At 36.3% G+C, this 23,800-nt stretch overlaps 4 protein-coding genes across 8 annotated transcripts; all 4 read right to left on the bottom strand.

The window, feature by feature from the left end:
• Nucleotides 1-744: 744 nt before the first annotated feature.
• On the bottom strand, nt 745-3,618 carry LOC106645800 (uncharacterized). Of its 2 annotated transcripts, none has more exons than XM_089595294.1 (3): nt 3,473-3,618; nt 3,319-3,381; nt 745-1,714 (listed from the first exon to the last, which is right to left on the bottom strand). In XM_089595294.1, exon 3 carries the CDS (start codon nt 1,615-1,617, stop codon nt 991-993), a length of 627 nt encoding a protein of 208 aa, XP_089451420.1. In that variant the 5' UTR covers nt 1,618-1,714; nt 3,319-3,381; nt 3,473-3,618; the 3' UTR covers nt 745-990. The 2 variants fall into 2 exon arrangements, with proteins under 2 accessions (XP_089451420.1, XP_089451421.1); XM_089595295.1 differs by having other exon boundaries at nt 3,477-3,618.
• Nucleotides 3,619-8,253: 4,635 nt separating this feature from the next.
• Nucleotides 8,254-16,211, bottom strand: LOC106645794 (endothelin-converting enzyme homolog). Its single transcript, XM_089595106.1, has 17 exons — nt 15,693-16,211; nt 14,747-14,884; nt 13,594-13,683; nt 13,272-13,474; nt 12,374-12,586; nt 11,573-11,671; nt 11,358-11,496; nt 11,054-11,171; nt 10,874-10,964; nt 10,603-10,779; nt 10,440-10,540; nt 10,273-10,349; nt 10,129-10,180; nt 9,921-9,988; nt 9,674-9,816; nt 8,514-8,660; nt 8,254-8,433 (listed from the first exon to the last, which is right to left on the bottom strand). The coding sequence occupies exons 1-17, from the start codon at nt 15,823-15,825 to the stop codon at nt 8,254-8,256; spliced, it is 2,169 nt and encodes a 722-aa protein (XP_089451232.1). The 5' UTR covers nt 15,826-16,211.
• Nucleotides 16,212-16,596: 385 nt separating this feature from the next.
• On the bottom strand, nt 16,597-18,986 carry LOC106645799 (E3 ubiquitin-protein ligase RNF181). 3 transcript variants are annotated; one of them, XM_089595108.1, is made up of 4 exons: nt 18,968-18,986; nt 17,270-17,476; nt 17,073-17,188; nt 16,597-17,010 (listed from the first exon to the last, which is right to left on the bottom strand). In XM_089595108.1, the coding sequence occupies exons 2-4, from the start codon at nt 17,454-17,456 to the stop codon at nt 16,876-16,878; spliced, it is 438 nt and encodes a 145-aa protein (XP_089451234.1). In that variant the 5' UTR covers nt 17,457-17,476; nt 18,968-18,986; the 3' UTR covers nt 16,597-16,875. The 3 variants fall into 3 exon arrangements, with proteins under 3 accessions (XP_089451234.1, XP_089451233.1, XP_014217227.2); XM_089595107.1 differs by lacking the exon at nt 18,968-18,986 and adding an exon at nt 17,628-17,692 and having other exon boundaries at nt 17,261-17,465; XM_014361741.2 differs by lacking the exon at nt 18,968-18,986 and adding an exon at nt 17,536-17,597 and having other exon boundaries at nt 17,261-17,465.
• On the bottom strand, nt 18,310-23,490 carry Ctr9 (RNA polymerase-associated protein Ctr9). 2 transcript variants are annotated; one of them, XM_014361739.2, is made up of 13 exons: nt 23,375-23,490; nt 22,769-22,867; nt 22,447-22,686; nt 21,794-22,366; nt 21,610-21,729; nt 21,237-21,547; nt 20,650-21,175; nt 20,391-20,585; nt 20,201-20,317; nt 19,486-20,134; nt 19,239-19,413; nt 18,978-19,154; nt 18,310-18,896 (listed from the first exon to the last, which is right to left on the bottom strand). In XM_014361739.2, the coding sequence occupies exons 1-13, from the start codon at nt 23,414-23,416 to the stop codon at nt 18,395-18,397; spliced, it is 3,726 nt and encodes a 1,241-aa protein (XP_014217225.2). In that variant the 5' UTR covers nt 23,417-23,490; the 3' UTR covers nt 18,310-18,394. The 2 variants fall into 2 exon arrangements, with proteins under 2 accessions (XP_014217225.2, XP_014217226.2); XM_014361740.2 differs by having other exon boundaries at nt 19,239-19,410.
• Nucleotides 23,491-23,800: the final 310 nt, after the last annotated feature.

The following is a 23,800-nucleotide window of genomic DNA, read 5'->3' as shown; positions in this document are numbered from 1 at the left end:
ATTTTTATTTACTAAAGTGTACCTATTTTATGTAAAATTAGCTCATGCTAACTTACGTACGAAACATATTGATAAGTTTTTGTCTCTGCATTTTTTACGAATTTATGTTGAACGTAATAACAAACCAGTTTAAGTCATCTGACCTATGTAATGAAAATAATATGTTCCTAATGTTAGTGTGACCTTATCAAGTGTCTGTCGATCTGTACATTTGCGCGGTGCAATGACGGGATGGAAACTGCAGTTAATAGATGATATAAAGTAGGTATACATACGTGCTTTGTGACAGCGTACCACATTTCCCGAGCCCCATATCTTCTAATTTACAGAAAATACGTGTAATACATTGTCAAAATGGAATTTATCTCGGTAAGTTTACGTCTGGTTATTAAGGTTTTTCTTGTACTAAATAACCCATTTTAATTCAAGAGTTGATTTTAATGATTGTTTCTTAAAGTTTATTTTTATTTTTCATTAAACCTCTCGTACATTCGAGTATAAGTATACACAAAGAATCTTTTTTTTAATCATCATTCAAAACAAAAAACAGAAAGTCTAAAAACATAGATGAAATCGACTATTGTAATATAGAGTTGACACGTCAGTACCATTGCTACTTGACTCGCATTTCTATTTTAAACTTACCCGAGAGAAAGAGACACTTTCACACATCATGAAAAGTGTATACGTAAGTTAGTTGCAAGGGATGGTAAATATATCGGTACCTTCGCTGCAAATGACAAATTTTGTTGGAATTACATTTATTAAAAATCGATGAGTATACATTGATAAGTTTTTATAGAAATAATAAAAATAATTTTGCACACCGTAAAAATGATAAAGTTCCAACTTCTAAATATCTTTTCATTGTAACGAACATAAACATACTCACGCACACTCTACAACGTGATCCACAGAGGAAAAATCGGAACAAGTATATCCGTCCGATATGTATTAAGTTAGTTTTTGGAAAATGAATACAGTAACTGGTTAAACACCATGAACTTCGCGTTTGTGGTTGACGAGATCGTAGGATGTGGTGCAAATTCCAGGGCACGTGTCGCAGGGGAAGCAGTGCTGGCTGGCCATGTGCGTCGAAACGTCCCTGCCCCGAGCAAAGGACAGTGAACACAAAGGACAGGAGTAAAAGTGATGGACTAGTTTGTGGTGATTGTGACTGTCCGGGTCCTCGAAGTACAATAGGCACTGGTGGCAGGCCAGGGAAGTGTTGAAACCACTCATGTAAATGAAGGTTTGCGAAACCCCACTGAAGTAGTTGAGTTTGAGCTGGTGACCTGGCGTGTCTTGCGTGACGTTACCATTTGGGACGATGGATTGCTGATTTATGGAGGGGGTGAAGGATGCTTGGCTGGTTTGGTTGGTCGGGTACAGGTTTCCGAAAATTTGGGAGTAACCCGGCAGTTTACCAACGTGGGTGCACATGTGGGTCAAGAAGTGGGATTTTCGTTTGAACGTCTTGTCGCACACCAAACACTGGAAGGGTTTCATTGTATACAGAAGGTTTTGCGTCTCGTCCGATTCGGATGTCGCGAGGGAAATTCTGTCACACAGGTCACTCAGGCTGTAAACGATCGGGGAAACCGATTCTTCGATCATATCTGCGATGCGCTGGAAAAGTCACAAGTCACCGTCGATTTTGCAGGATCTTGACATTGGCGTTGCTGGGTCGTGAGTTTCAAAGTTGTTTAGATTCCTGCGTGAAGACAAAAATAGCACGTGGTTATTGTGTTCATCGACAATTCATCTTTTCTACTTCGTGTCTTTGGACAGGATTCTTCAACAGATTTGGTTTTTATTAAAACTCGTTAAAAATTGTTTCTTAATTCTTACGTCTTTGATCATTTTTCGTCCTATTATAGCTAGGTTTCGTTTTTTTATCTAATTTTTACCAAAAATCAAACTACTTATAGTACTTTTAAGTAAATTCCATGGATATTTGAAATATTGTTGAAAAAGTTTTTATAGATTTGAGGTTGTATATTTCCAAGTATTTAATTTAAGAACCAACCTGTCACTTATGTACTAAAATTAAATAATCACAAAAAATTGTCACTTTTTTTTATTTAATCGATATTCGTTTAGGCTACACTGACTTTTAGAATATTGACATAAAATTACAATTATTCGTACAATTTGCATAAATTATGCACTGCAAGTATCTTGTATCTAATTTACATTATCATGCATTTATAATTCATTTAATTCATGTGGATAATATTCCACAACTATGGTCGAGATGTTATCTATATCTTAAATAAAAATAATATCGATACTAATAATGCAATTTACCGTATTTTTTTACTCATTTACATTATGTGTCGCCTGCAGACTACTTGTGTTGCACATTTACTAAAAAATAAACTATTTTACACTAGTGCCTATCTTTCCACACGAAAAAACAATTGGTAATGCTAGAATTTTTAACTTGAAAATTTAGAGCTCTAAACTTTAAACTGTATTTTGGTAAAAAAATTTTTTTTTTTTATTAGTCCTTACTTGATACTTTATATGATGATTAAAAAAAAAAAACCAAAACGTTTTATTCACATATTAAACTCATTAAATTATCACATGAGTTATTAAATCTAAAGAACACGAGGCTCAAAGCATCGATTTCCAAAGTTCAGAGCCAAACCAATTAAAAACAATTACATACGTAGTCCAATTTTCTGGGAAGTCTCTCGGCTCAAACACTTACACATATAGTGAAACAGAAATTGTCGACAACAAACGTTTGTCATAAGGACATAAAGTGAAAGAAAAATTTATTATTTTCAAGAAAACTGAGCTCAGTAGCCAATCTAAGTCGGAGATCTCTGATTCTCAGCTTTTGAATGCGATGCTTCAAGCTCTGAGTTATATTACCAAGTTGGCAGATGTTCTGAACAATGGAAGGTAAAGTGAAATTTGTTGAATCAAATACTATTATTCCATGAAATTTTAAGGTCTCGTATCACCGTAATTTTTTTCCGTGCGGGGCTACTGATGTTTTTTGGAAATGTCGTACTACCATTGATGAATTGCGTTCCAATTTCAATAAGTGTGGTGTGTCAACGAAAGACTAAAAAATGTTATGTTTACCACATGCGTTGTCACTTGGGAAAAATATGGAAACAACTCGATAATGCGTGTGTAAAACATATATAGTACAAAATATATGATAACTCAACTTTTAAGGCTGAAGTAAGCCAATTAATTATTTTTAGGTTAAAAGGAGATGACTCGAAAAAAAGCATTACGAAATATAAATAAACTGTGCCTCTGAATGAGCTGCGACATTGTAAAATAAAAACGTACCTTTGGGTTTCTCTCCACTTCGAGTCATTAGACCAAGCTACGATTGCGTTGTAAAGGTACTTGCTGCAGCAGATTTTCCAACAATTATTTAGTATTGTTATCAAAATTGTTTCTAATTTGCAAAATTTGTTTATAAGGTTGAATTATTACTTACTCACATGTACTATTTGTTTGTACTCATGATTAACTAAATTATTCTGTACTATATAATATTTAAAAGTATAGCATACACAAGAGATCTACTGCACGTACACTAAACAAATAGCTTCGTTTCGTTCATTTCGATGTCCAACAAGCCAATCCATATCTATACAAAGAAACGATTTACAAAGTTATCAAACGTATTTTAAGTAGTAGTATTATAGATATCGTAGAGGGGGTTCTTGCGGCCACGTCCACAACGATACTATACAACTATACGAGGCACTTCTGTAGAATTCGTGGCTGCTCTTATTATATTACATACCTATGCCAATGGACTAACTTTAATCAAACTAAGTACGAGGTATTTGTAAACACACAGACAGCCTATGCCTGCTTATAGTAATAGAGCTTGCGTAATTCTGGGCACAACGTTGCTTTAGGATTCCAAGGTAACGGGGAATTTTTTTTTAATAGTAAATGATTACATGAAAAAATAACAACCTTAGGGTTGAAAACTATATTTTAAGAATATAAAAACGGAGAAATACGGTACAAGCAAAACTAAACATCAATAAGGCAGGAAAATAAATCATTTTGTATTAAATCCAAGTTTTAATCTAAAATTTCCATTTAATAATTGTAACAACAATTTCTCGAAAAGCATGGACACAATATTTTGATTTTTTATAATTAACATTTCTAGATATAAGGTAAGGTACATAAGATAAACAATTTATTAAAAAAACAAAGGGAAAAATTTTTTTAAATACAGTACATTCTAATTAAATTTACAAGATATGAATACATAAAGCTCTTTGTTTTGGCAAAACTTTTTATGGATCAATCAACCTTTACTCAATCCAACGAAATAATTTTTTATTTAATTCACAAAAATGTTGACCAGTAAAGATTATAATTCAACTTGTCGGGTATTATGTGGGATGGACAAAATTTTACAAAGATATTTGCCATTTTTATGGAAAAGAGTTTTTTTTTCCACACACACACAACAACTGAACAACAAAAGCACCCTCACAGAAAATTCATGAAGTTTGGCCAAAACTAAATGTGTGGTCCCCCCAAAACGAGGAGGTAATCTGGCGTCAATCATGAATCTTATGTTTGTGGTTGACGAGATCGTAGGACGTGGTGCAAATTCCAGGGCACGTGTCGCAGGGGAAGCAGTGCTGGCTGGCCATGTGCGTCGAAACGTCCCTGCCCCGAGCAAAGGACAGTGAACACAAAGGACAGGAGTAAAAGTGATGGACTAGTTTGTGGTGCTTGTGACTGTCCGGATCCTCGAAGTACAATAGGCACTGGTGGCAGGCCAGGGAAGTGTCGAAACCACTCGCATGACAACGCACGTGCTTCTTGAACGTTTGGGACCGCCGAAAGGATTGGGAACAAATGGCACACTGGAAGGGCCTTTCATCGGTGTGGGTCCGCATGTGGTACGTGAGACTGGCCTTGAAGCTGAATCTCTGGGAGCATATCTTGCACGAGAAGGGCTCTTCGCCCGAGTGGGTCCGCATGTGCACTGTGAGGGTGTCCCTACGGCCGAACGATTTCCGACACAACGAGCACTCGAATGGCCTTTCACCTGCGTGTATCGTCGTGTGCTTCGTGAGATTGCCTTTGTTGCTGAATGTCTGCGAGCATAACGCGCAGTTGAAGCGTTTTTCTCCCATGTGGGTTTGCGTGTGCTTCTTTAAGTCGTTTTTCTGGCCAAAAGCTTTGGGACATAACGGGCACTTGTGGGGCTTTTCGCCGGTGTGCGTCCGCATGTGCTTGGAGAGATTGCTTTTGTCGCCAAATTTTTGTTGACACACCGTACAGTGAAAGGGCTTTGCTTCCGTGTGGGTCCACACGTGGGTTGTGAGGTGAGTTTTTTTTTTAAATACCTTAGCACAAACTGAGCACTGGAAGGCTCTTACTTCTGCGTGAACGAGTTGGTGCCTCTTGAGATGAAAAGCCGTGGATACGTTTTTCCTGCAAAAGTTGCTCTGATGGGAACTCCTTGAAAAGCTTGAGCTTTCAGCCATTGGTTTTTTTTCTGTAGGCTGTCGTCTTTGGTGTCGTTAGATTTTTTATAATTTGGTTTCTATTGGAAAAAAGAAAATAGTAGTTAAGAAATAAAGGTAATCCGATTATTTAGAACTTTGCTGTAACTTTTTTCTGATAGTGGTCACACTATTAAAAGAACCATATTGTTCAAGCAATGATCTAAGAATAAATACTAAATACTTTGTAATTTTTAAGCTTAAAACATGAAACGAAATGCGTTCAAACGAAAAATTATGTCCTCAACTTTTATCATCTTTTTAAATTATTCAATATTTGTGAGAAAGATTAAAACTACAAAATGTAATGGCACTACACCATTTGAACTTTCAGAAAATTTAAGTACATAGTCATTACGAAGTTCAAAACACATATTTGTAACATGCTATCTGGTATATGATTTTTTGGCTATCACAAAGCTCTTACATAAAAAAGCAAAATAGGTATATATTACAAAAACTAAAGTTTAGGTTTCCTCTGGAAATTTCAAAAAAACAAACGAGTAATATTTGAAAAAATAGTTGACTGCATAATACAGTGACAGTTACATATTTTATTTGAGATCATTACATTAATAAGTACTTATAACAAGGATATTATTTTACTACCAAAGTGACTTGAAATAAAGTTTAGTAAAGGTAAAAAAAAAGACTTTTGTTAGAAGTACATTTAATAACAAAAATTTACAAAAAAGCCAAGTAAAGTTGGGCTATGTACTACATGAGCTTATCAGTATAGGAAAAAAAAGAAAATGAAATAATAATTACTCAGCTGCACTTTAAGGTACTAAATCTTTAAATTTATATTTAATGTTAACACTGAACATCTAAAAAATAGTTTTTAGCCATTAGTAAGTAGTGCAGATAAGTAATGGAAGTGTCCAATTATTCATTAAAAATCCATTAATCCAAAAAATGTATGAATCTAATTTATCTAATTAATCAGTAAAAAAATTTTGAAACTTTCATTTATTAAAGACTGATGGAAACTTAACGTAAAAACTTTATGTTTTTAGAAAAAAAAAAAGTTTTTACATGAACAATGACAGAGCTACATCATTGTGAAAGCTAGTGTTAATGATCACCCAAAAAATGTATCCTTTTTGATTGAGGGAGTATATTATTAATCACTTAAATGAATGATAACAGTTTTCTGTGTGATAACAAAAAAATTCATGTAAAAACCAATTCACTTACATATTTTGCTGTGTTTATTCTTAACTTTACGTGTAAAGCCTCAATTCAATAATAATAAAACATTTTTTTTTTTACTCACTTTTCTCTCATTTTTAATTCAGTTATTCTCATAATTATGTGCAAAATCAGTAATTACGAAAGATTCTCTGAGCTACTATAAGAGCTTCTTGAGATACGAGATCTTTAGTGGTTTTGCTTTAATTTTCTCGTACAGATATAATCGTCTATAAATTTATTAAAGGTTGTGTAAAAAAAGCGATAATCAAGGTAAACAAAAAAGTGGAATTATTGTGCTATAATTAATCTGGAAATAGTACTTAAAAAAGGTTTCTAGGCTGTAGCCAAAAGGTTGTACATAATTTGAGGTGAATTAACATTGAGTTCGATGGTATAGCTAACATACTGTTTTTATTTATTTAAGTAGTCTATTCAACATCACCACAAGCAAATAGTGATATACTTTTTCTTGTGAATCAAAAAAAATTTTGAATCGTCTTTTTTTCGTAAAGGGCCACGATAATTCATTAACACACGCGCACGTACATACATTTTAGATATCAAAACATTTCCGCAACTGCTAGGAGTACTATAAAAATTAAAAAAAAAAAAAGTATAGATATGCGTATACATGCTCATGATCAGTAAAAATTTTTTCATTATTTTTCGTGGCTCTAAGTATACATTTAGATTTAAACAAATAAAAACTCACCTAGGGGTTTCTCGATTTAAGCTAAAAATTGTTTAGGAATCTTATCGAAATTACGTCTTATTTAAAAATGTATTTAAAAAATGCCTCTTTGTGTAATTTAAATTGTAAAATACTACTTATGTGCACAAGTAAAGAGCTTCGTTTTACTCGCTTGAATACCCAGTGAATTTGTACATTAACTGCAAAAAATCGATTTCCAAAATTATCGCACACACCTCGACACGTTTGAAGCGATTGGATACACGCAGCTAATGATATGTTAATGGATATTGTCTACGCGTATCACGATAGGCAGTGTAAAGTAACGTTTTTCAACCAAGTGAGAGTATTAATAATCTATACCTTCCACGACATCAAGAACCACATTACACTACACCTTTTTTATGAATAATTCCAACCCACGAGATTTTTTATACACTAACAAAACATTTATTCCCAATGATATTAATTTTCCATGTATACTCTTACTCGTCCATAATTTGATATTCAGAAAATTAAACGACCATTAAAGTAAACATATGCACCCCATACGCAACGAACACCTGACTTTACCTTTATTAATAAAGTGAGAAATATTTTTTTTTGCATACGCTAACGAAGTCTCAAAAGAAAAAAAATGTTTTAGACAATACATGTCATGTCCAGCGTAAAAACAAAATATACATGTTTACATTATCTTTTATTAGGCAACGAATTTACATTAATATTATTTTAAAATAACAGGATGACACATCTTTTTTTTTAATGATTTTTTTCACTTTTATGAATTTTGTATTACGCTCCTTAAATTTACAAACAAACAAAATTTAGGAGTGCCTAAAAAACTTAATTCCAAAAATTGCACTTGATGGCTGGATTCATTTGGGTGTTTTTCAAGCAAGAAAACGTCCGGGCAAACTCGTTAATGTTTGCTAAAGAACCAACGACGCGAAATCGAGGCAGTGTCCGTAAAGCAAAATTGAAGCGGCTCAGATAAAATGCCTCGAGCTCCGGCCGGCATAGAAGCTGAAATATTGCAAGAACAGTTGAATATTTTTTTTTTTTATATTTTTAGAATTTTTTTTTTTTGTATAGCATTTACGTACACTAGCGAATGACGAGAAAAAGGATTTGTCGTTCTCCTCGGATGGGTGTACTTGTTTTTTGTTGTGACTATCGTGGTAAGCTTGCATGGCTATTTGAATAGCCGACGAATCGGCGATATTTTCCAACGCTGATCTTTCACCGTCGACCTAGACGCCAAGAATTTTTTTAGCTACAAGCATTGTCCAGAAAATGCATTGTTTAAGAAGGTTGTATCCCAAAAATTTAGGAATTCCTTGAAAAAATTTATACGAATTAACAATCACATTTTAGAGTAACATATAACATTTTCAGACACTGTATAGCTTCACAGTTTTCCAGAAAATAATTGTTCATTTAACGTACTCTTTTAGGAGAGCGAGAGTTTTTTTACTGATTACGACCAACAAAAATTTAAGAGTTGGCTACAATAGAAGTGTATGTTTTGTAGAATGATTTTTTAAGTATTATACTTGATCAATTTGCTGTTGTGATTTATTTTGTTTTAATTTTTCTCATTCATTAATTTTTTTATTTATTTATTTTTTTTTTATATTGATGAACAAATTTAATAAAAAATTTGAGACTATGTAGTGTTTGCAAATCGCTCCTACGTTAATAGATGATGAAATGAGTGATTTTTTGATGAGGATATTACAATAACTACATGGTAAATCGATCTGGGATTAATACATATTTTGTATATGGAATACATATTTCTCGATACTTATATAAGTTTTACTGAAAATTTCGTACCTTTTGTTATATTTTTGATTGAGGAAACAACTACCTTAAAATATGTTTTTTCTATGCTTTAATTATGGATGTCAATGAAGTATTACTTTTTTTTATTTTTCAAATAATCAATTCACATAAATAAATGAAAGCAAATTCTCTTCTCTTACGAAACACCTAATATTTAATCATCCAAATTTTTAAAGGAGAACATTTAATTAAATTTAATAGCTAGTTAAATTTAGATTGTGAATTTATAGTTAATTAACTAAAGGAGAAAAATCTTTGATTGAAGTTTAATAACAATTTAAAAATTTACGTAAAAACATGAGATATTTCGATACCAGCACGTTGTATCGATAAACAAAAAAGGTATAAATCTGAAAAAATTGATCTCTTGTGCGTTTGCTTAAAATTAATAAATTATATACCGTACCTATATACTTACGTATAAATTCCGCTCTGAATTAAGTGGGTGAGAAATATAATACTTGTCGTACTGGTTCATAAAGCACTCGTGCTTGCTCCAGAATTTCAGCCTTGTTTGCTCGGAGTATAAATGTCTGCGTGGCCTCTCGATTCCAATGGAGTCTGATTAATAAAAAAAAAAAAATATTACACCTCTACCTTAGCTTAATTTTTCAACAATCAGTACATACATCACACGTATTTTATTTAAAAAAAACTCGTTGTACCTGCATCATTGAAAGCATGCATTATTTCATAAGCGATGACAAAACCCAATATCCCATACTTCTTGTATCTTGAAATCGAATACAAAAACATTCATGTGCATACACATTTTGGCTTTTGTATTATTATTGAAATGTTAGGGTGTATTAACAAAAGTGGCTTTGTATAAGCGTATTATTGTAAGACTTGTATATATTGGGATTTCCTTACTCTGGATAGGCTGGATCGAACAACGGGGCCACAAGATTTTCCACTTTGATTACTGAAATTAATTTTTTTTTTTTTTTTTTTTTTTTACTTTATCAACTTGTAGATCGATTGGATTATTTATTAGGATATATTTGAATTTCTTACGAACGCGATTTTCAAAAAATTCGTAGGCCGAACCAATACTGCTTATGGTTGTGATTTTAAAGAAATTTTTATTTGACCTTAAATGGGTGAATAACAACTTCAAAGTTACATCATTAAAATTCATTAGAAAAAAAAGTAAAAATTAATATAAATTACTAAATTCATACGTTGGTGCATAGTGAGGTGTTCTTATGACTTCGAATTCCTTCATTTTGTAAAAATGTCGCAGAATTAATAAATTCTCGAAATAGTTTTCAGACGTTGATAGCTAAAACAATAAAAATAAGGCACTTCAATAAATTTAATGTACTCTTTATTATACATTTGTACCTCTTTGTAGTAGTCACTTATTACTGAAAAATTTTTCAAAGATTCCGGAATGCCCAGGACAAAATTCATGGCAGAGACTTTATTTTCTGCTCGTAATTTTTCGACATCACTGAGCAAAAGCGAACTTCTTATCGTCCTTACGGTCGCTTGTTTGACGTTTTTTAGTACCTCGTTTGCCTTCAATCGAATAAAAAATTTACGAATATCAATTTACTCGATAAAGTAACACGTTAGTAATATTTTGTGGAAAGTAAAATTAGTCATCACTTACACAATTTTCGACTTCTTCTGTTATGAATGCATTGGCAAATACGAAAGAAATGACGGGGTCGAAGGAAGGCTCGAACCCACACAATCTCCATCTCGAATATAGAAGGGAGTAATCAATCTAAATCCTACTTTTTTATCGATTAATGACCAACCAAAAATACTTGACCATTATCTGAAATACCTGGGAGTGTTTTTAATGGGATCTTCCATAAAATTCTGCATTCCGAAGTAAAAATTTCTTAAATTACTGCTGGTGTACGGAAGAAATTGACTAACGAATCTCCAGTGGAGGTAGTTTACTGAAAAATTAATTTGTAAAGATTTTTTTTTTCCCACTATTACTGAGAAAAATACGAAATATTTTTTTTTTTTCTGTCAAAATGATAATTTCTACCAAGTATAAATTGTTATGTGTGTATCTTTCAAACGAATGGCAAATTTTGTGATAGTACTTTTTTAGTGGAGAAAAAATAAAATACACTTGCCTATTGTCTGCAAAGGCGTCTTATGCAACAATTGCATGAGTTTTGTAAAATAACCGACCGTAGAGACATCGACCACATCGTCGGCGGATACCAACGTTTTCTCGGGATGCATTTTGTTTATGATACTGACCCAGTCAATCTGAGAACAGATTTTGACGAAAACAATGAGATGTAAAACAAACAAAAAATAATCCAAAAGTACGTGTTTCTCATACCCTATGAGACTTATTCTTCGCAAACTGGTCTGTGACATTTTGAAACTTTCTGAGAACCACGGGACGATAAATGTCCGATTTTCCAGGAGCCTCGAGTATCTGAAAAGACATTTCAATTGATCCCAGTGCGAGAAAATTAATAATTCTGTACGAAAAAATATATGCAGTAAATTTTACTTTGAAACTACGGTAATTTAAAATTTGAAATATTTTTTTTTTAATTTTTACAGCATGATTTTTCCTATAGAAGGTAAGGACATTCTACAGTTGTCTTGAGTAGGCCCAGGGAAGAAGGGGCGCACGTACGCGTAGCTATGATATCGTACGTGACAATAGCCTGGCACTTTGAGTTTATCGTATATAGTTTCAAAGTCAAAATTACCAGACTTGGGCACAATTATTGCACGGACTTTCAATGTATTTTTTAGCTAAAAAATTTTTATATTCATTATTATTATAATTCAGAATAAAATATGAGTAATTTTTTTTTTTTCTAGCAGGTAAACGCAATATATTTTGTATACTAAAGTTTACTGTGAATTATTTTAAATCAAGTACTTTTTTAATTAAATTTTTTTTTCTCGCACTGTTTTTGCTGACAAAAGTTTTTTCAACCGATTTTCATACGTGTATCCAATGTTTTGATCATGTATAATGTATTGTATTTTTTACAATTGAAAAATTGTATGAATTGTATACTTTTTAAATTATATACACTAACGTTTTTGGCATGGAATAAAAAAATTATTCGTGCCCAAGTCTGACAACTACTGCATTTTTTTCTCCACACACATACGCAACTCCAAATAATTCTGCTTCGAAGGTAGCTATTTGCTCAACGCCTGCAATGACGTTTTGTTCGGAAAGATCCGCGATCCCACTCGAGTTCGCCACGAGCAGGGCTAGCGTCTTTATGTAATCGACGTACTTGTAATGGAATGTTCTTGCCTGTTGCTGGTGCTTCTGCTGCGACAAGAGTAGTCCTCTAATGCTTGTCGTCTTTGGTTGGCGCAGCTATAGGGTTTTACAGTGAAGATAAACCATTGATAATTTTTTAATACCTTTCTGTTGATGCAACGGTAGTAATTTCGAATATATTTTTACCATTAATTTATTCAAATAGAAAATCAGTTTTAATAAATTAGCTAATCGTGAGAAATTTTTTCAAATTTAAAAGTACATTGTTCCATGCCATAATAGAACGAACAAAATTTTTTAGAGTTTTCAAAAGTTAATTTCAATTTTTAAAATTTTCTTTATAATATTTTCGATAAATATTAGAATAATTTTTTATATTACACAAGATTACAAAGTAGCTAAATATTGAAAATTAATGCTTTAAAGACAAATTAGTACATAATAATTATTAATATCCTCATATAGTTTTTATAATAATTTATACAATAATATATATTTAGACAATAATCAAATTAATATACCAATATCATTGCGTTGGAAGTTTTAATCACCATAATTAAAAAAACTCTGTTTTAGTTGAATTTTTCAAAGAATCTTCAATTTAAGTATTTAAGTAATGGTAAAAAATTTTTACGTTGTAACTATAAATTCACATACTTTTAAAAGTGTATTAAACCTTACTTCATAAAAAATTTAGTAAAAATTATCTGTTTGTACGAAAAAAAAAAAAATATATATATAACCACTCACTGTTCTTCCTTACAGATCATTAAATGATTACCAAAATCGTGTGAGTTCGCCTAAAAGCGTCATCGTTCACGGTGATTTCGTAGAGGGGTGATACGTCGATTTTACCGTAAAACAAATGGATATCCTGCCAATTCTTGGCCGCTACATCCGGGTGGTCATCGCGTGAAATCGGCCAACCCCCGAGCTCCGCCAGAACCGCTGCTATCGGCTCGATTCCTAACTCGTCTATTTTGTCTTTGGGGCAATAAAAAAAACTCCCTTGTGAATGGCAATGCACTTGGCTTTTTACGAATATGAGTTGAAAAAAAAAAAGAAAAAAAAAATTTTCATTTATAAAAAAATGTTTGTCTTACCTGTATCCATGCACGACTTGTAAAAAGTTCTCATGATCTGAAAGGGCCCTTCTGCGATTTCTCCTGCTCCGACATTACCCTCGATAATGGCTGTTTGTCAAGTTCCAGAAAAAAAGTCAGTTTAATTTCGAAAAAAAAAGAGTAATATTTAACAGTTGCAAGTACTTTATTCAAAACCCTATTCCTTAATGGCTCATATTATATTCTCATACCAATTTACGGTAGCTGAGTAGAACAACTTGTGGTTTTAATTAACAAAAAAAATTTTTCAATCCCCAAGTGGAAATAATTTTATTTGATTAATTGGTAACAACTACTTTAAGCAATAAGTTTAAAAAAATAACAATAACAGTTTATAAAGTCTACATTTGAGACAACTTGATGTATAAATAACAAACAAGATTTATTGTTTACAATTATCTGTCACAAGTTATAATTAAAACTTTTCAACACTTATCATATTTTTGTTCACGAGATCGATTGGTACCCGAAAAAATTATTTTTTTTTTATCTGGTACATAATACAATACAATAAAAATGATCTGTTATTAACAATTATAACTCATTGTTGTTAAAAATTATTTAATGTTATTAGATGACGGCATTAATCGATATTTATCAATTTAGATTTTACATTTTTACAAACACAGAGATAAAATAACTTATAATGACAATTAGACAGATTTACGAATTAATAAAAGATAATAAACAACGATAAATATTATTATATTATTTAATCACATCATTATTTATTCTTATCAGTTATGACCAGTTTTTATTTTTTACTTTATTTATAACTATAATTACAAATAAATAAGATTATTCTTTCTTAAGATCTAAAATTTTTTTTAGTAAATACATTATGCTACATAGTATTTTAGAAAAATACATTATATGAAATAATAAGTATTAAAAATATATGTAAACAATTTTTCCAATAATGTATTTAAAAAAATTGTTTGAGTTACATATTTACTGTGTTTCAAAAAACTTTTAAACACAATTTTTTTCATTTAATTATATTCAACATACAGATTTTTTTAAGCTTTTACAAAATGATCTTCTACTCAGCTGTCGCATGTATTTATTTTGAATGTTAATTTACATTTTTTTTTAAATAATGTATAATAAAAAATAAGAAAATCAAATGTGCCTTTTAACTTGACTACGAGATTGTTCTGAGCCTCGGACACCAGTGATCTGAATTCCGACATCAACGAGCCGTTCGGCTTTTTGCGTTGGCTTTCGCAGCTGTGCACGTAAAAGTCCTCGCATGGATGTACACTTTTATCTACACAACAATCGTAAGAATAATGTAACCTATTGAGTTACTTATTATTATAAAAAAAAATCATACATAATTTTTTTTAAGTTTCTTCTTGTTTACTAATATTGATATTGAATTGCAATGTTCCGTTTTATTATTATTTATTATTTATTACAATAAAACAATTATTATAACGATACATGTGTAACATAATTTTTCTTAATATTATAGCACGTTTAAGTATAATAAATAATAAAAAAAGCAATGTAATTATTAATACGTAATACAATTATAATTTGAATTGTTTTAAATTATAATAAAAGTAAAATGTTTTGGTTCTTCAAAAAATCAAATCCAAACCCCTTATTCAAGTAAATTAAATAGTATACGACAAAATAGCGGGACGATAATTTTTTACTCGTTATAATATAAAAAATTTAATGATTTTTCTTTGATTAATTAAATACGTGTGCTATGTTTGGTCAAAACATAATAAAATTTTAATAAATACAAGATAAATTTTAAAAAAGCCCAAGTATTTCTTACGTTTTTTTTTATTTCAATCGTCACAAGGTTCTTACACTGAACCAAGTTTTATCTTTATTTTTCTATGAGTAAATTATTATTTTTTTTTTTTCACAAAGCTCGTCAACAAGAGAAAATGCACTCTATACTAGTAGACGGATTTCTGCTCGCTATATATTCTTGAAAAAAAAAAAAAAAAAAAAAAACTCGCAAATTAAACACCATCCCACCAACACTGGCATTTCGTAATAGTTAATAAACAGAGAACAAAGAAATGAAACATGATGATTCGTGAAAAAAAACTCACTGTCCCCAAAAACGTGAGGCAGACGATTGTTGCTCTGTTGCTGACCGGTCGCTGAACCAACAGCAAAAACTATAAGCACCACACCCATCACCAGCATCCCCGCGGATGAAAAATCACCGCATCGATCCAACATTGTACTCGCGAGATTTCGCCCAATACAATCCAACTCGATGGTCTCTCTTACCCCCTGCTCCGGTATACAGTTGTGGTTCGGCTAATTTCGCGTTTTCGATGAAATCGGGAGGGACGAGCCTTGATCGCCGACACCGACCCTGAATATATTTTAGAGATCGTCCAACGACTTGTCCCTCGTGTCAAGATGCATGTAGGTATCGTCTCTCGGGAACAATGCCAAAGTGCACACAAGAATGTACAACGAGAGCTAAAAGGCACGATTCAAAAATGTTAATTAACTTCGTCAAGGGTATATTTATCTCAACTGAGGGATTCATACAGTACTCTGTCACTTGGAGAAACATACGTTATTTTTATAATAAAGTGGAATAGAGAATGTATGTCTGTGATCCCACAAGTGATTTTGCATACTTGAGGAGTTTGACATTTACAATTTTGAACGTTTCGTCGTAGAAATGAGCTTGAAATTATTATTTAGAGTCTTTTGTGATGTATTTAGATTTTAATAGGTATCTTTATCATTATTTTACTACTTTGAAAAATTACGTTACAGTGAATATTGATAATATATTATTCTGGATCATTAAACGTAAATTTCGAACGATTTCCATGAGTTGGTACAATCAACCGACATAAATTAACTTCTAAGCTATCTCTAGTTTTTTCGAGATTAGAATATTTCACATATACGTTTCCCAAGTGTATAATAATTATATTCCGATATCAAAAATGTGGAGATTGTTACCCAATAAGTTGAAGCTTGGATTAGTTTTGATTTTTAAAATTTACATTATATTTGCTGTCGATGTGACTATGTGCACGTGTGCTGTGTTTAACATACTCGTTGTAATCTAATGATAAAAACTTGTGACATAATAAACTAACATCGTAAGCTCAAATTTTCATACAAATAAAATCTTCTACAATTGTATTGTTGTAGTGGGATTGAAAACCCACTACACATGTGTACATTCAAAGTTAACCACGAATCAACATTAGGCAACACACACAGGAATGCTAATTTAATCGTTCCAGCATTGGACGTTTACTAGGTAAACATGGAGTCGTGCAGCACTTCTAGATCCTTTTTCCTCTCCACCCTGCGTTTTTTTTCTTTCTTAAAATCCTCGTAGTCCTCGTCGTCTGTGGGCAATTCGTGCCTGCACAACGGACAGGAATTCGTCTGAAACACGTTTGAAGTTTTTTAAACTATCCATGGCTCATCGCTGCTACGAGTGGCCATACCTTTTCCAACCAAGGCTCGATGCACTCTTTGTGGAAAGTGTGCTTACAAGGCATCAATTTGGCAGTTATTCCCTTTTCAAACTCCTTCAGACAAACAGGACACTGGCCCTTCTTTTCTGCAATGATTAAACAAATACGTGACGTTTAGAACAATGACACCACTCCAACAGGTTCGCGAAATCTCACACCATTGTCGCCCTTGAATTTGACTTCCTCCAAACTCTGGACGGCGTCCTTGGAGGCTGGAGGTGGCAATCTTTCTTGTTCGCCCAACAAGTCCCACATGCCGGAATCTCTCAAGAAACGGGCCATCTGTATGAGATGGTTTGGTGCTTCTGCGTTACCCAGTGGGGTCCATCCCATTTCTTCAAAGTAACCGGCCATGTTTGAAACCTGCAAAATAATCATGATGAATTATTAACAGTTTTTTTGCACAACTATCTATTGTGTACTCTTAATTTACTGGCAATGAAACTATATTAACATCAAAGTCAGAGATTTGGGTTGGATTGAAATGATATTCGTTGAATGTACTTGATGTAACAAAATACTCACTTTAAAACAATAGAAACAAATAAATGTGTGTCCGTAAATTGTCAAACACCTGTATGGTAATGTAAACACAACAAACCTGTCACATCATTGGACCCAACCTAACCTGGCACGATGTTATCATCTACAAAAATATCTTGATAATCATCTCAAGACTCGAGATTCAAGATACTCACCGAATTGGTGTGTGTGCAAGAGTACTTGTTTTTTTTAAATCCATAATATCTCGAATGTGTCGTTTAGGGATAGTTTTCCAGGGTAAACGAATAAACAAGGGTGTGAATTTTGTTTCAAAATGTTATTCTACACTTTGATCATTACAGTAAAATAATTGATACACAATGTATTTTATAACCTTAATTGCAAAATAATTATGAACTGCATAATTTTTACAAATACAAGAAACATCGCGTTTGCACGTACACACACGGCAAAAAGTCAAACGTTCAACTAACCCAGATAATAAAAAAAAAACATATGCGTTCAACAACACATCATGTCATACAAATTTAGCGACTCAAAATTTCTCTGCACGAGGCGTCATTGAGTCTTACAAACCATCGTCATATCGTTTTCTATACCTAAATGAAAATTGATTGATACCAAAGCCAACCCAAATCCTCGATTTACATGTTTGTACAACACAAATGTCCAAAAACTCAAGTCCTCGCTGAAAGAACCTCGTCGTCCAAATCACAACACTCGCCCGGCCCACCGCTGATACGGCCGAGCGCCAACTCAACCAACATCTTCCATCAGCGCTCTCCATCTCAATTATCCGAGTGCGAAGCACTCCTAGACCTCGACCTTGACTTCGATGTGGAGCGCGAACCGCTCTTGCCACTCTTGTGTGAGCCAGCGGGGCTGTTGGAGCGGGACCTGGAGCCACTTTTGTGTGAGCCAGCGGGGCTGTGGGAGCGGGACCTGGAGCCACTCTTGTGCGAGCCAGTGGGGCTGTTGGAGCGCGAACCGCTCTTGCCACTCTTGTGTGAGCCAACGGGACTGTGGGAGCGGGACCTGGAGCCACTCTTTTGCGATCCAGCGGGGCTGCGGGAGCGGGACCTGGATGAACTCCTGCCACTCTTGTGCGACCCGGCGGGGCTGCGGGAGCGGGACTTGGAGCCGCTCTTTCGTGACCCACTGCGTCGCGAGCCGCTGTTCGATCTCGCTGAGCTGGGCGAGACGGATTTTTTGGAGCGTACCGAGCGATCCGAGCTTGAAGAGCGCCTTGAGCGCGATGAGTGGGATTTCGATCGCGACCGAGAACGAGATCTGGAAAAAGGCCAATCAGTGGTCCATGTACAAAAAGCTTCACAAGCTGATGGACCTGCGTGTTTAGATTGAATTACTTACCCTGACCTCGACCTCGACCTCGACCTTGACCTCGACCTTGATCTCGACCGGGAACCAGAGCCTGATCGAGAACCGCGAGAACCAGAAGCCGATCTTGAGCGTGAACGCGAACGCGAGGCTCTCGAACTTTCTGTATCCGAGGTGATGCGTCGTGGTCCGCCAACGTCGCTCTCGTCCCTGTCAACGTACCCAAAGAGAATTTTATTGATTATATGTTGGGGGAGGGGGGGGGAACAACTTGAGCACATTGCCGCTTCTTACCCGCTTCTGAGTTTCGAGCGCTCGTTGTCGCTTTCCGACTCGCTCGTCGATATCGTTTCCTTCGACCTGATGCGCGACTTTGCCACCACGAGGTCCTTCTTGGCAAACTTCTCCTTCTTGGGAGCTGGTCCCTTCTTTCCGCGTTTCTTGCTCGGCTTATCGCCACCCGAACCTGCTGAAAAAAAAAACACATGATCAGTAAAAATTCGTTTCTCTCGCAAAGAAAAAAACTCAGCAAAGTAATCACCGCTGTCCTCGGCGTCCCTCTTCCGCCTGCCCTTGCTCGACTTATCCCTGGGCTCGCCCTTTTTCTTGCGCTGTTTCTTTTCCCGAGGCGCCTCGTCACTGCCCCCTGCCCTGCCTTCATCGTCAGCCGAGCCATCGCTCTCCCCGCTGATGATCTCGTCGTTCCGGCCCTTCTTGCCCCCCTTCTTTGGCTTCTCGCTCGGCACCTCGTTGAACACCAACGCGTTCTTCGTCTTTTCCACGTACTCCTGTCGTTTCTGTAGCATCTCTTCCTCGCGCTGACGGCGTATCTCCTCCTGCTTGCGCTGCTCCTCCGTCTGGCGCATCTTGAACGCCATGCGCTCCTCCTCCTGTTTTTTCCGCAGCATGCGCTCCTCCTCGTCGAGCCTACGAGCCCGCGCCACGTGGTACTGCGCCTGGGACATGAGATCCTGGCAGCGCCGGGACTCGGACTCGGCCGCCTGCTCCATGCGGTCACCGTGGCTGGCCAGGTACTGGAAGTACTTGTGCGACAAGCCGAGCTCGTGCACCGCCTGCAGCACCGTCGTCAGGGTCGACTTCTCGTCCTTCAGTATCATTGTGGCGAGTCGCTGGAGCACGTACGCCACGTTGTACAGCAACACTGGATCCTGGGGTGCTACTCGACGCGCCTGCGAACGACAATGTTTCAGACCATTTCCCTTAAAATTACTCATCTATGAGATGATAACAAATACCTTGAGCAGCGTAAATTTGGCTTCCTTTAGTTTGCCCGCTTTCAGGTACGCGCGGGCCAGATAGCCCAGGATTTCAACGTGATGGAAACTGTAGAACTTGCGGAGACAATTTTCGTACTACAAACGGGGGAAAAAAGCGTCAAGACAGCTGTTGATGAAAATGTTGAGAGAGAAAATAAATCGAACCGACCATTTGAATGGCGCTGACGAATTGCTTCTGTTCGACGTATATGTGCGCAATGTTCAGCCAGACGTCGGGAAATTCGGCGGTCGCCTCTCTGACTTGGGCAAAGATGTCGCGAGCCTCGTTCGTGTAGCCCTTGTGAGCGAGCACGCAGCCGATTCCATTGGTCGCCCAGATGTTCTTGGGATCCGTACGCAAAACCTGTTTCCACCAACGAAAATCATCAATCTCCACCTCGTCGTTCAACCAGCCAAATGGTGCTTACCTGCTTGTACATGGCCAGAGCTCGTTCCTGATGGCGTTTCTCGCGCTCCTTCTCCTTGCCGCTTTGGTGCAGAGTCTGCAGCCAAATGTTGCCGAGTGCGATGAGCGAGTACGCGTCGTTGTTGGTGCTGGGGTTTTTGAGGATCCTCTCGAACTTTTTCTGCCCTGGGCCCCACTCCTGCTTGGCCAAGTGGAGATTGCCGAGCAGCGACCAGGCGTCCGGGTGCTCATTGTCGATCCTAAGCGCGTCTTTGAACCAATCGGACGCCTCGTAGATCTGGCCCTTGTCGCGCGCCATACACCCGAGCCGCAGGTAACAATCTATGTAGTTCGGGTGCTCCTTCAGGACGTCCTTGTACAGCTTCTCGGCTTTGTCGAACATGCAGTGGGCTTCGAAGACGCGCGCCAGATTGTACGTCGTCGACACGGCGATGGAGTTGTAGTAGTTGGCGTCGTGCTCCGCGTCGGCCTTCGAGCGCGCCAGCGACTCCATCAACTTAGCGCGCGACTCCTCGAGATTGCCGAGTCTAGAAATTCATGCACGCTTTTATCGGAGGAACGTTTTTCTTCCAGCAGGTGAACACTTACCTGTAGTGCAGAGCGCCCACGTTGTTGAGGATTTCCGGTGGTATTTCTGCTTGGACCTTCTCGCTGAGGATGCGAGTCGCCGTGCCGTAAGCGTTGAGCGAGGCCTGCAAGTCGCTCTGCTCGAGGATCTGGGCGAGTTCGATCCAAGCCTCGACGTCCTCCGGATAGTGCTCGGTCACTTTGCGCAAGTGATTCTTGGCTATGTCTCGCTTGGACTGGGAACTCGAGTTGGCGTACAGCGAGCCCAGAATCTTCATCGTCTCGTAATTGTCCGGCTGGGCTTTGAGGACCTTCTCGAAGCACTGAGCTGCCTGATAACGAATCAAGTGTTAATTGCGCGCGTGATGGGTTCTCGGAGTCGAGTGCAGCTTACGTTCTCGCTGTCTCCGCGATACATGTACATTTGACCGAGACCATAGTGCGGTAGTACAAAGGCAGATGAGGCAAACTGCGTCGCTTGATAGTAATATTGGAAGGCTTGATCGTGGTCGCGCTGAAAAAATACGGATTGATTATACCATGGTACCGGACAATTGGATGTAAGGAAAAAATGGTACTTGAACGTGAAATGATCTTGCGAGCTGGTAACAACTTTCGGCACGCATCGATTCGTTCTCGGTGTTGTGAAAGGCATGCAGAGCCAGATGCTGAACCTTGCTGTAGTCTTTTTTGAAGAAAAAGTGATTGGCCAAGTGATTCAGTACCATGGGGTTGGTCGAGTCTATGGTGTAGGCTCTGGAAAACATTTGCACGCCAGCCCTGATGCTGTCTGGGTTTTGTTCGTTGAGCTTCAGAATGGCGAGGCCTACCAGTGCTCCAACGGACTGGCTGTCAAGCTGCAGAGCTCTTTCGTAAGCCATGCGCGCTTTCTCGTGATTGTTCAGTTTCATAAAACAGTGGCCCATGCCGACTCTGACCGCGGCTGGACAATTTGGATTGGTACGTAGGGCTTTTCTATAAAATGTTAAAGCGCCTCTAAAGTCCTTTTTGTTGAAAGCAATGCAGGCTTTTCCCAAAAGAGATGGGATATTGTTTGGTGACTGATTCAAGACAAAGTTGAACTGGATATCAGCCTGTTCCATTTTATCGCCCTCGATCAAGTAGAAGTAGGCTCTTCCCAGCAAATGATTCTAAAGAAAAAAAATTGTCAATGAGCGATCTAACCCCAAGGTAAAAATAAACAGAAGTAAATTAAATCAGTTGTTCTCACCTGATCATACATGATGATTTTGTCAGCCGTTGTGTACAGCAGAGTTGCCTTCATAAACAAATCTCTTTTTTTATCCTTATTCTTTTCACGGTTGGCTTCTTGAACATAGTAGGCAGCCAGCATGTCCAACGCCCGCATTTGATCTTTCTCATGATCCCGATAATCATTGTTTGCATCGATTCTAGATGATTCGAGAATTTTAATGAAATCCTCGATCTTGTGTTGTTTGTAATACTCAAGCTGAAACAATGTTAGATAATTAGTTAAACATGATCTGGAAAGTCACTACATTGGATTTGAAATGATATGATGTAAAACTTACAGCCAAATTGACCCAAATACTGAGCTGTGCATGTTCTTGTCGTAATATACCAAGCACTTCGTCACCATCAGGTAGTTGATCTAAACATAATTCTATGACCTGTACAAAATGAAGTGTTTAATCATATCGGATAATATTCTATTATGCTGAAATTATAATAAAATCTTGAGAGCAAGCATGCAACTAAAATAAATTTTAGCTCCATAGAGGCAATACTTTAAAATGCAGGTGACAGTGGGTATTTGTTTGAGAAGCGTTACACTTGGGAACAATAGTAATTTATTGGGTATTTATTATCAGCAGTAACATTAACTTAAAACACATAGTTGCTGTCAAAATACATGTTTGCACAGCTGCTTACATGCAAGTACCACAGTTCCTTGTTTATTCTCAACAATTCAAAAAAATATTTATAACACACCAAATAGCATAAAAGTTTTTTAAAAGCTAAGCAACATGTTGGTAGAAAAACAATGTACACTTTCATTAAAACAAGAAAAGAAAAAAATACAGACAACTGATTTTGAGGTTAGTCGGCGCACAAAACAAATTCACAACACCAGTTATTGCACAAGACGAAAGTAAAAAGCGATCAATATTGCTCACCTCATCGGTGTCCCTTAGCGGGATTTCGATGGATCCTGCCATTTTTTTTATTAAAAAAATAGCAGTATTTTTATTGTAGATGTAGATACTCTGCGTCAACAACGACCCCTTATATACTCATGTACAATTCGCGTAAACACACTAAACCCTAAACTCTGCAGTCTGCAACACACCGTTGCGTGCTTCGATAATACGCATCAAGCTTTCGAGATTTACTGTCATACTTCATACTATACCTTTGAGCACGAAAAAGTTAACTTTCTGTTACGTTTTTGTCGTAAAGTTGGTGGTATACGTCGGTGAATCTCGAACCGTATTGCGTATATCGAAGCACGCGATTGGACCCCGCGCCATGCACCCATCGATGGTTAAAGTATACGCGGAAGCGTGCAGACAGCAGCCGACATCCAAATTGAACTATAAGAG

Source organism: Copidosoma floridanum, unplaced genomic scaffold (assembly GCF_036245765.1).
Source record: "Copidosoma floridanum isolate Cflo_tuat_1 unplaced genomic scaffold, Cflo_Japanese_pri ptg000025l, whole genome shotgun sequence".
Lineage (NCBI taxonomy): Eukaryota > Metazoa > Arthropoda > Insecta > Hymenoptera > Encyrtidae > Copidosoma > Copidosoma floridanum.
This window is presented reverse-complemented; position numbering and strand designations above follow the sequence as displayed.

What these genes read in the sequence shown, in the direction of transcription:
- LOC106645800 (XM_089595294.1), bottom strand. Translation starts at nt 1,617, where the DNA reads ATGATCGAAGAATCGGTTTCCCCGATCGTTTACAGCCTGAGTGACCTG.
- LOC106645794 (XM_089595106.1), bottom strand. Translation starts at nt 15,825, where the DNA reads ATGTTGGATCGATGCGGTGATTTTTCATCCGCGGGGATGCTGGTGATG. An exon ending in GCCTCACGTTTTTGGGGACA is followed by an intron (nt 14,885 to 15,692) that starts GTGAGTTTTTTT and finishes ATTGTTGTGTAG; the next exon opens with ATAAAAGTGTACATCCATGC. An exon ending in CGAAGAATAAGTCTCATAGG is followed by an intron (nt 11,497 to 11,572) that starts GTATGAGAAACA and finishes ATCTGTTCTCAG; the next exon opens with ATTGACTGGGTCAGTATCAT.
- LOC106645799 (XM_089595107.1), bottom strand. Translation starts at nt 17,456, where the DNA reads ATGGCCGGTTACTTTGAAGAAATGGGATGGACCCCACTGGGTAACGCA. An exon ending in CAAATTCAAGGGCGACAATG is followed by an intron (nt 17,189 to 17,260) that starts GTGTGAGATTTC and finishes TAATCATTGCAG; the next exon opens with AAAAGAAGGGCCAGTGTCCT. An exon ending in TCGAGCCTTGGTTGGAAAAG is followed by an intron (nt 17,011 to 17,072) that starts GTATGGCCACTC and finishes AACGTGTTTCAG; the next exon opens with ACGAATTCCTGTCCGTTGTG.
- Ctr9 (XM_014361739.2), bottom strand. Translation starts at nt 23,416, where the DNA reads ATGGCAGGATCCATCGAAATCCCGCTAAGGGACACCGATGAG. An exon ending in CGCTAAGGGACACCGATGAG is followed by an intron (nt 22,868 to 23,374) that starts GTGAGCAATATT and finishes CATTTTGTACAG; the next exon opens with GTCATAGAATTATGTTTAGA. An exon ending in GAGGGACGCCGAGGACAGCG is followed by an intron (nt 19,414 to 19,485) that starts GTGATTACTTTG and finishes TTTTTTTTTCAG; the next exon opens with CAGGTTCGGGTGGCGATAAG.